General features: G+C 41.0%; 1 protein-coding gene across 10 annotated transcripts in view; it reads right to left on the reverse strand.

Moving 5' to 3' along the window:
• Window positions 1–11,678, reverse strand: part of DOPEY1 (dopey family member 1) — a 107,436-nt gene that overhangs the window by 71,500 nt on the left and 24,258 nt on the right. For all 10 annotated transcript variants that reach the window (XR_003096211.1, XM_025215328.1, XM_025215329.1 and 7 more), the window contains exons 4-8: window positions 7,899–8,069; window positions 5,783–5,972; window positions 4,480–4,578; window positions 2,821–2,920; window positions 2–111 (exon numbers count right to left, since the gene is read on the reverse strand). Coding sequence is in view for 9 of the 10 variants with exons in the window: in XM_025215328.1 (XP_025071113.1) it covers window positions 2–111; window positions 2,821–2,920; window positions 4,480–4,578; window positions 5,783–5,972; window positions 7,899–8,069 (670 nt within the window). In the remaining variant the exon portion in view is untranslated. The remainder of the gene's footprint in view (window position 1; window positions 112–2,820; window positions 2,921–4,479; window positions 4,579–5,782; window positions 5,973–7,898; window positions 8,070–11,678) is intronic.

Consider the following 11,678-nt stretch of genomic DNA (forward strand, 5'->3'; position numbering starts at 1 on the left):
CCTGAACCAACATTTCCTTAGAAAAGGTATTGAAATAGTAAGTGGCATGCTCCTCAGGATTGCTATGTCTTGTGCTTCTAGGTCCTATAATAGCCCCATTGTTATCAAAACCTTGAAGCATACAAAAAAAGAAAACAAATTAATATTTATCTTTCTATGAATTATTTGTCAATTTCTTGAAACAGGAAATCAAAACACTAGTGCTGATAACTTACCAATTTTTAATCCAAGTTATGTGGGCAAGAGAAAGACCATTTTAAAGAGTTTAATACAAAAAACTAATAGCAAGGAACAAACTAATGAGCCAATCACAAAAGTGCAATCTAATGTTTTAGTTATAAGTTGTACTACCAAAAACATTATTTTCACAAACAAAATGAGGCTTCAGAAATACAGCATGTTCCATAGAATGCATTCTCTGCTACTGAAATAATAGTATGGTCTATAGCTAGTGAAATAACTATTAAGAACCTTAGTGTTACTGATTTTTTTTATAACAGAGGACAAAATATTTTTAAATATATGCATTAAAGCTGTATGAACCAAGACACTAAATGTACTGCCATATTATTGTTATTCTATATTACTTTAAAATTTAAACAGAATATACATTTTTTGTAATTGAATCATTTCAAAGAGACTAGTGCTCTTAGGAGTCCAATTTATGTGAAAGAAATCTACTTAGTTTCATCTCAGAAAGGATGCATGCTTCCTAGAAGCATTTCAACATTAATCCTATCAGCTTGTCACAACATACAATAATTCTTCAGAATGTTTTTATAGTTTTCCCAGAGAATGATAGAGACATGGAAGAAGTTGAGAAAATGTGTGCCATCTATTTTAAATTAGAAATCATGTTTTAATATGGGAGAATACTGATGGTAATCTTAGATTAAAAAGCTTTAATGTGACTTTTAAGACTGCAGATGCTTAATAACTCTGCAATACAACATAAAAAAGATGAAGAATATCTAAAGCCAAAATAGTCACATGAGAACTCAGACTTAAAGGGGCCTCAACAGTTCATAGTTAAAATAGACTCTTTATTAGTAAAATAAAAATAGCACAAAGATTAACTTTAAGGAGAGGAAAGTATTATATTATTTAAGACATAACACTTAATCAATTGGAAAATAGAACATATATTTGTACAAAATCGAGGACATGTCTAACCTTTATGCACTTTATTCTGCAATATCTGCCTATATTATTATTATTGCAGCCACTTTATTGCAGATATTTTCCCTCCTAAGATCCTATTCTGGGAAACTGAATACAAAGAATAGGTGAAAAATTAGCATTCTATTTAGAAAATGGCATGAATTTACACTAGAAAGATGTGTTCCACAATGTTTTTCTTTAAAAGTTTAAAGTTCTATTTTTATTAGATGACTGAAATTAAACATTTATTAAGAAAAAAAAATAGAAAAATGATCTAACTGTGCAAATGTGTCTGACCGTGACTATCCTCTCCCAGAAAACATGAAGTGGTTTGAAAAAGTAAGAATTTTTTTTTTTGATCCTCCTCCTAACATTGCCCACTTAGAAAAATGGCGTGAGTTAAAATCAAACATACTAAAAAAACAAGCAGAACAAAACACAATTTGTCTCCTAAATACATGCTACTGTTGTTTTTATTTTAAGGATTACAATTTAAACATTTTCCATAGATATTAATGCTTTTTCTGGCAGCACATCAAGATGAAAATTACTCTAAAATATGACAATGAGGTTCTCTGTACACATGCTTGGGGATGGTGTATTTTAATTAGACTGGTTCCTCTTTTAAACGCACCATTTAAATAGAGGAATTTAATTTAAATGCACGTGTAGGTGCATTTTAATTAGAGTGGTTCCTGAACGCCTGCTCTAATTTAAACGATTCACCATGACATGTATTAAGCCCCTATGCATTTCAAAATGGCCACAGGACACTTTCTCTAAACCTCTTTTGATCAGAATTAAAGTGCCCCCATGGCCTTTCTGAAACGTGCAGGGACTTAATACATGTGAGGGTCAGGTGATGCTGGAGCAGTCTAATCAGAATGTGGAGCAATTCAATCAAGTCTGCTCTGATGTGTTCTAATTAGATCGTGCACAAACACATCTAGAGGCAGCCTGGGGTTCCATTCTGTATCACTATTTTTAAAAATAGTGACATTTTAGCCTTATAAACAGTCTGAAATTTAATATTTGTAGTAATAGGGCTTACAGATCAAAGTGCATAAAATTAGGAATGTCTATCAGTGTTTTCAGAATGAGGCCTTAAATCAGTGTAAATTTTACTTTCAAATATATTTCAACCACTTTTATCTTCATTCTTGGTACCCCTTCCTGTTTTAATTGTCTATTATACCCATTAATGTCTTGTCTTTATTTAGACTGTAAGCTTTTGGGGCCAGGGATTGTCTTTTACCATGTGTTTGTAAAGCTCTTAAGCAAGTGGACTTCACTCCTGACTGAAGATTATGGTTATTATGGTAAGAAAAGTTAATAAACATATTTGATAAGGAATATTGTCACCATGAACTCTTCATATAGTTATTCTGACCAAATAGGTAATAATTTTCTTATTTATCATTTGAGAAAATAAGAAATTTGCTTCATTTAACTTTTCCCAGGGTCTCTGTAGGGTGTAATGCATGGTTGGCAACTGGCTGGTACTGGTAAATAAAAGTATGAACAGAATCAACACCAACTTTTCATTTATCAAGTCACAACATAATAGTTATAGGAAAACATTACCTGCACATTATTTTCACTGAATACATTTCTTCCTCCTTCATTAAACAGATGATTATCAAATGCAACAAAACCTACCTAGAAGCCATGCATAAAGCCTTCGGTTAAGTGACATATCTCTGCGCAGTACGACATGAAGAGCTGCTGACAAAATTCTGATCATGTCTGGACGCGTTGCCTGAAGAAATTAGGGATATTTATTTAACCTTAAGAAGTTACATCTTAGTATGCACTGGAAATTATTCTATTATATCTCTTACCATTTCTGAATTGGTAGTAGTGAGATGCATACTGTTCTAAAACCTTAGGAAATTAAAAGGTGAGTTTACTATTTGGGACAACTGTGTATTAAAGTGATGCAAGTATAGATTTGAGGGTCTGCAAAAAAAATTCTAATTTTTTTCAGAAAAATTTGGAAAATGTTGTACTCCAAGTATAGCTAGTCCTGGATCATCCTTGACCAATGCTTATTCAAAATCTTGAAAACCTCCCATGAAAGAAATTTCACAGCTTCCCTAGGCAGTCCTCTTCCCTGCAACTTAAAGCCATTGGCAAGTGTCCTGCTCCCTGTGGCAATAGAGAAAAGGTGTTCTCCCTCTTTATATGGCAACCCTATAAACCCGACATGCCATTTTCTGCAAGCTGAATCAACCTTTTCTTGTATGGCTAGCCTTCCAAGCTCTTTATTATTTTGTCATCACTTCTGGACCTCTCCAATATCTCATTTTTAAATTGTAAAGACCAAAACTTGCACATTATACTCTAGATCACAGGCTGGCAATGTTTTCAGCCCGAGTACCAAAACCCTCCCACAACCTGGATTCAGAAGATGTTGGCATGCCAGGGGCAGGTGGCAGGGGGGGGCTGCAAGGGGCCTGATCCTTGTCATGGTAGCACAGCCCCAGCCCCTTCCCCACCGTGCTCCCCAAGGCACGTGTGTAGCCTCTGATGACAATGAGCTGGGCCAGGGCTCCAGACCCCAGTGCAGTTGCTTGCAGTCTTGCAACTGTCTGCTACAAGCAGCCCAGGCTCTGGACAGGCCCCTGCTGCCTGCCAGGGAGCCTGGGCTACTCACAGAAGGCAGCCACAAGCCTGAAACCAGCTGCACTGGGGTCTGGAGTCCGGAATTGGCTCATTGCTGGCAGCGGCTACATGCATGCCTCGGGAAGCATGGTGGGGAAGGGGCTAGGGCTGCCCTCCTGCCTCTTTCTTTTTTTTAAATTTTGTTGCCACTTTTTGATCAATGAGCTCCTTTGCATTGGTTGTTTCAGAAAACCTGTTTTCCTAACAGTCAGCTTCTTCCTGAGTTCCCACTCAACCACTGTTCATCATAATGACTCTCATACCCTTCAGAGCTAAAATGTGTGGGTCCAAGTACTCTCCCTCTCCTACAAGTCAGGCAAATACACTACAGACCTGGGTTACCTATGGGCTACTGAAGTATACTGAACTCATGTTTATGGAAGGGAAAGCAGAAAAGTGAAAATACCACCAGTCTCAGATTCACTGGGAATCCCAAAGCATGGATATAAGCACTCCCTCCCAACTTGCCCACTGGGAGGCATGCTGGGTGAGGTGCTCACTCTTGCTCCATGGTATCAGAGCCACAGAACTTTATACAATTGTGAACCAATTTCCAATCAATGACATTTTACAACAGTGCAAGTGTTATACATGTCCACACCCAATGTGTACATGAGGGGATCTGAAACTTGATATTTTATGTTAAATTTTTACCTGACTCATATGGAACGGAAAACAGAAGAGTATAAGGTCCAATGTACTTCTTTGTACTAACACACTTGAATCTTGCACTGATGTACTTACTGCTTCCACCTGAAATTATCACCATCAAAAAGACTTGTAATCTGTCATGTTATTTTAATTGCAAAACACACACCTTCAAAAGAAAAACAACTCAATTACTGTCCTCCCATTAAATACACTGGATTTTTAAGAAATCAAGAGAATCTGTTTTAGAACCAGAAGTAATAAAACAATGTAACCGGGGAAAAAAAAGAAGTTATACATGAAAGATGAATATAACTGTTACACTATTCAGTGTAAAGCAATAGGTTTTGCTTAAAGCATGCCTGGTTTCACTTAGAGTATGAAAAAAATTTCCATTTTAAAAAGGGAGGGGAAGCTGCTTCTCAGAAGTGAACATTAGCCGTTACAATTTAACTGTAACGTCTACACAAACCTGTAGCAAGACAAGCTGTAATGAAGCAGGTTTAAAGTTGTTACTCTGGTATCACTATAGAATCATGCAAAACTAGCAGTTGCATTGGTACCCTTTGATATCCAACTGCTACAGCTGTCTACCCCACGGGTGGGCAAAGCCCAGACAATGGCAGACTCCATTTCCCAGCAGCCCTGCATCACTGTGGCCAGTTTTCATGGAGACCTCAGGAGTGGCAGGGCCACAGGGCCAGGATTTCCATGGAGACCAGTCCAAGCAATGCTGGCAAAACATGTGGCTGAGCAGGGAGCTGCTCCAGGGCCAAGATTTTGTGGTGGTGACAGTGTGGTCTGGAGCCAGGGCAGAGCTGCAATCCACTGCTAGCATGCCCCTCCAGACTATGCTGTGACTGCCACAAAATTCTGGCCTCATCCCCACAGCAGCTCCCTGTCCAGCCATGCACCCTGCTAGTGCTGCTTGGGTCAGTCTCCATGGAAACCCTGGCCCCAAGCTGTCATGCCCTGCTGCTCTTGGGGTCTCCATGGAAACTGGCTACAGCAATGAGGGCAGGGGCTGCTGGGAAATGGAGTCTGGCTACCACCAATCCACCATTTTGCCTACCCCTTAGCTTGATCAGTAAAGTAATTCAGTACAGATTTTTCAAGATGCATTTTTTAAAAAGTACGTAATATCTAAATTGTTATAAACTGCCTTAGTTTAACACATGCTATAAACAAAGTGTATATACCTTGTTCCCATAAGAACTATTTAAAAATATTTTGAAGACATACAGAAACTGTATAATTGCATAAACAAGTCTTATGAAGAAAAGAATGAACTGTTTTGATAACAAATTACCATTAACTCAATGTCACTGCCAATTATATAGAGTTGATCTTCCATTGAAAGCTTCCTGTTCAGATGGCAAAGGACATAAGTGATTCCAGGTAAGCGAACTGCAGGACTGGTAAGAAGACTACCCCATAGGGCACTGTAGAATGCCGACTGGTCCACTGCAGCAGCAACCTTCTCCAACAGTGTGTTTGTTCTGCAACACAAGTGACAAGACCGGCTCACAGAACAGGAAAGTCAATTAGCGTGCATGTTCAGAAACACTCATGTTCAAAATCAAAACAAGAACTCAAGCTCTATGTACATAGATACAACTATAAAGATCAATACTTGGCAAAACAAGACAGAAAGTCAGAGATTCTGTTCCACAAGAAGCAATCTTTTAGGAAAGTATAGATTTACAATGGATCACAAAGAAATTCACAACTTAAATGAAATTTCAGAATGACCTATGATATAAACAAGAGACATATACATACAAAATATGGACATGCCTAGCATTAATTATTTTTAAAACAAAAATTAAAAAATGCAAAATAAAGACATACCTTCACTGTTTCTATAAGGGAAAAGAGTGTATTTTTTGTGTACATGGTTTTAAATTGGCTTGATTCAGTTTGACCATCCTTAAAAGCTGGCCAGCCCCAAATATTCAGGGCAAAAGTTACTTGTTTCCAGAATATAGCATTTGAATATCAGCACAACTCTTGAATCAGTGAAAAATGAATCAAGTACTGCACTGCTATGCCTTATTTGTAAAAATCACAACCAGAATGAAAAAGTTGTTTTAATTTTCTTTATTTTCTCTCAAGCTATGTGCCATGCTTCTTACGCTACAAGTTATATTTTTGTGCCAGTTTTTTCCACCCATTCATATACATATGAATGCAGAGTGAGACCAATGCTCTTCCTGGACTTAACCAAGTATGAAAATTGTGAGTACGACACTTGAGAAGTCCAAAGTATTAAAAACTTGTATATGCCCCATCAGCGGTGACTGGTGCCTCCCGAGTCGGGGGGAAGGGGGGGGTGGGCACAATTTGTGGTGGGCCCGGGGACGGGCCAAATGCCCCGTATCCAGTCCTATACTCCTGCACTGCAGCTTAGTATCCCCCCCCACAAACCACTAGACTGCGCAGCAAAAAAACTGCCCTGTCCTGAGCAGTGCTGAGTTGGAAGCCAATCTCAAGGGGGGCCCGTGTCCCCCCTATCAGTCGCCTGTGTGCCCCATGAACAGATTCACAGATGGTCAAACAGTAATATTCGCCTTGATGTTACATTAACTTAAAAAAAATAAAAATTTAAAAAAACTTTCACAAACACTAAGGGTGCTCTCACTACCTTCCAAGGGTCCAGACTCCCTACAAGTATGCTATGCTGCCATAGAGCAGGGAAGTTTATCAGCACTATTGCAGCTCTCCCATTTTGTTTGTGGCTTGGACTCCCCAGACAGGAAGGGACACAAAGTGGCCATACTGCTATAAACATTGTATTGACAGATACACTGCTCTCATATAGATGTGTCAGTGTTATTTTAGGCATACAAGGTTCTTTGGGTAAATCCAATATATTTTATTAGACCCAAAGAACCTTGTCTGCCTATGGCCTTAGACCAACATGGCTACAACCTATACCCCTGAAACACAAATGTTATTTTAGGTATTTTAAATGGGTCAATTTAAATATATAGAAGGGAAGTTATCAATTTATTGCTCTTCATCATTATCTTACACTTCTCTTACTTCATATTTATATTTGTTTCTTATAGAGAATAGCATGAATAGCTGTTTTCAAATAGCATGAATGTTGTTTTGGAAGACACTTACTAAAATGAAAGCAAGAAAGCATTATCTAGCGAGTTACACTTGTAAAATGAGTTCAAACTGGGTCCCATATGATCTGAATTTCTTTTTAACATACAGTACTAACAAAATAGTTCCATTTTCTTTTAGTGTAATGTTAGGAATATTCTCAAAAACACCTGTAATATTCATATGCAATTAGCAACATTTACTGTACAAAAACAAATGCCTATGTATCTAACGTATAATATGCTTAGAAAAAAACATTCATGAAGTTAAAACAATATTGTGGTACAATTAATTCATTAGCATATTTTTACCTCTCATAGTACTCTGATCCTTCTTCTAAGCCAGGCAGAATTCCAGTTAACAACCCCTGCAGGCCTGGTTTTAATGTTTTCCCCAAAGGGAGATAATAAATCTCATACAGACTGAGTAAAGTTGGTTTGACAGACATAGCAGCATTGGCAAGGAGAGGAAATAGCCCAGAACTGTAAACAATACATTGAAAATTAACTGTTTTGGGAAGCAATTTATGCAAAACATCTGAAGTCAATAGTTTAACAAGCCTGTGTTATAGTAGAATATAACATGCTTTATGAAAATACAGAGAGAGAGAGAGAGAGAGAGAGAGAGAGAGAGAGTGTGTGTGTGTGTGTGTGTGTGTGTGTGTGTGTGTGTGTGTGTGTAAAGCAATGCTATATGTAATTAAGTCCTGGTTATGACCATAAACTGCATCAGACTAGAGGGCCTGGTGGCAATGTGGTGGGCTACTCCTAGCAGGGTAGCTCCTATAAAATATCACAATGTTCCAACCTCCAGAGTAAGTGAGTATAGGCTACCTCAAAACCTTAGCTGAACTGCCCTGTGGGTACTCCTTGGTTGGAGAAAAGCTAAGGGACATCACTCTGACAGAAACACATCCTCGCTAAAGTGTTAGGCAATGAGCAGTAGTTCTTATCTATTGCTCTCTGACAGAAGTTACAACCATCGAGGCACTGAAAGTCTGGACTTGGTCTGGCCTTTGGCTTCTGTCTCAATGATCTAAAGGGAGAATGGTAGGTCTTGGGCAGCCTCCACTCCTCCATACTCTTGCCTAGGCATACACATCTAAGGTCCTGGTCCAAGACGACTTAGACATACACCAAGATTCAGGGGATTGACAGTTGCCTACTAATATATATTAATTTACATATACTGGCATATACGATAGGGCTGTGTGAAGGTTTGGTAGCTAATTTGATTTGGAGGAGATTCAGCCCGATTCAGTAACTGAATCTCCAAATCCGAATCAAATTGGGAGAGCAATTAAAAGCTCTGAATGGATTCGAAGCATCCAAATCAATTTGGAAAAAGATTCAGCCATAGACTAAACAGACAACTGACAGCTGCCTCCAGCTGGTAAGTCTGTTGGGGTTAGGGGAGGGGGAAGGAAGGGGAGTAGTGGAGGGAGGGAGGGACTGGGGCTGGGACAAGGTGCTCAGCCAGGGAAGGGGGTACGTTACTCGGGGAGGAGACGCACGGGATGCAGGCATGGCTGTGCTCGGAGCAGGGGCTCTGCCCTGCTGCCACTTCCCACCCCACACTGAGTGGGTGGGACACGATGCAGGCACAGCTCACTCTGGGCAGAAGGGGGCAAGCGGCAGGGTAGAACCCCCACTCCCAGTGCTGCCATGCCTACATCCCATACCTTTCCACGCTGGCTGGCAAGGGGCGACAATGCAAAGTTTTCACTCTCAGCACTGCCGCACCCCCATCAGTGCTGAGTGAGGACACTGCCTTGCCGCTGCTTGCCAGGAGGCACGGGGGGGTGCAGGTGTGGGCGCACTAGCATTGGGAGCAAAGGCTATGCCCTGCTGCTGCTTGCCCTCTTCCACCCGGAGTGAGCTATGCCTGCATCACACCCTACCCCTCTGCGCCAGCTAGACAAGCGGCAGCAGGGCAGAGCCCTGGCTCTCCCTCCTCCAACCCCAACAGACTTACCAGCTGGAGGCAGTTGCCTGTTTAGTAGGGCTGTGCGATTCGATTCGGAGTAGCCGATTCGATTAGGAGATTTGGCCCGATTCAGTGGCCGAATCTGAATTGAATCGGGGGACCCACTAATCTCTCTGAATCGAATCGGAGCGATTCAGAGATTTGGCTATAGACTGAACAGGCAGGCACTAGGCAGTGCCGGCGGGAGCAGCTGGGGGAGCAGCTGGATGCACGCTGTCTTGAACCAGCATCCTGGGAGAAGCTGTAGTTTGTACGGCTGCTTGTCTAGCAGTCCCCCACTGGGAACTGGGGGATCGAACCGAGAGCTGGGGGGAAGCCTGTTCCCCCTGCTTCCAATCATTCCCCCAGCTCCCTGATCACTCCCCACAGCTTCTCCTGGGGCTGCCAGCACTGCCTGCCTCGTCCTGGCAGCGGGGCAGCTGAGGGAGACAAGCCACAGCTTCTCTCAGGGCTGCAGGCTCAAGCTGGGGCTTGTCCAGCTGCTTCCCCAGGTGCTCCTGCCAGCACAGACTGCTTGTATAGTCTATGGCTGAATATCTTCAGATTCATCTTCGGCTGAATTGAATCGGGACAGTGATTTGAATCACTGAATCAAATCACTGTCCTGGCAGCGGGGCAGCTGAGGGAGACAAGCCACAGCTTCTCTCAGGGCTGCAGGCTCAAGCTGGGGCTTGTCCAGCTGCTTCCCCAGGTGCTCCTGCCAGCACAGACTGCTTGTATAGTCTATGGCTGAATATCTTCAGATTCATCTTCGGCTGAATTGAATCGGGACAGTGATTTGAATCACTGAATCAAATCACTGTCCCTCTGAATCGCTGAATCCGAAGCAAATAGTTTCTATTCTGCACAAGGCTGCTGTTTAGTCTATGGCCGAATCTTCAAAGCGGTGCCAAATCTTTTGGGTCCGATTTGGCTGAATCGAACCGGGGCAGTGATTTGAATCTCCAAATTGAATCACTGTCCTCCGAATCAACCAAATCTGAAGCAAATACTTGCTGCTTTGCACAGGCCTAATATACAACATATCCCCAGATAAGATATATGCCTTGCTTCTGATGGCAGAAAAAAAGATCTTTCCTTGAAAATAATGGTAAGTATGGTATTTTCCCAGGGAAAACACAAGCAGCTGCAGTGTGTGCGTGTCTGTGCGTGTCTGTGTGTGTGATGGGCAGCTAAACTCTGTTAACCCCTAGCTGCAGAATGCTCTATATGCTACTGGCTAAGCAAAACTGCCCAACCCCTCTTCTCAAGCTGAACTGTGTGGGCAGCCAGCAGCACCTGCCAGTTTAGCAGAGGGTAAGATCATCGTAGCCAGTATCACCTCTAGAGTCAGCTGAGAATACAACCAGCTGATTCAGTAGTTTTTTTCCTAGCACCCAGGGCTCAGCTCCAATTTAGAATTGCAGCAGAAGCTGAGCCCTGGGTGCCAGGGCAAAAGTTCCTGCTAAGTCAGTAGCAGCTTGTGCAATATGAGCTTCTGCCAGGAGAAAGGGAAAGTAATGCTGCACAGGGTCAACACAGTGAGAACATAGGATTCCTGTAGTCCACATCCAGGAGCTAGGAAGCCCTGCATGCTCACTGTGTCCCCACAGTGCAGCATTACTTTTTCTTTTTCCTGATAAAAGCTCCTGCTGCAGAACCTGCTATTACTGTATTTCTCTGTTTAAAACATGCACCCAAATTTTCAGCAGCTTATTTTTTGAAAAGTATGTGATGTATGCAAAAATAAATGGAAACATATTTGAGTATCTGCCATGTTAGTAGATGAAGCTTCTAATTGATTTTATGGATGCACTTAATTATTTTCATAACAAGTCAGGGAGGTATAGTATTGGATATTGCTTACAACAAATATATAGATGCTTATGTTTCAGCTTCTTTAGTAAAACAAATATGGAGAAAATCATTTTAAAATAGTTTTTTATGGTATTTCTACCCCTGGAAAATTCAATCTTAGCAAAAGCAAGATAACAGGCTAAACGATCAAATGAATTCACTCCTTAAGTACAACATATTTGTTTCTTTAAAGACAAGATAAAAGTGGAAATTGGCATGTGTGGCACTCATGTTTTTCATTTGTAGAAATTAATACTCAACTTTCCCTA

The sequence above is a fragment of the Alligator sinensis genome, unplaced genomic scaffold, assembly GCF_000455745.1.
Source record: "Alligator sinensis unplaced genomic scaffold, ASM45574v1 scaffold180_1, whole genome shotgun sequence".
Taxonomy (NCBI): domain Eukaryota; kingdom Metazoa; phylum Chordata; order Crocodylia; family Alligatoridae; genus Alligator; species Alligator sinensis.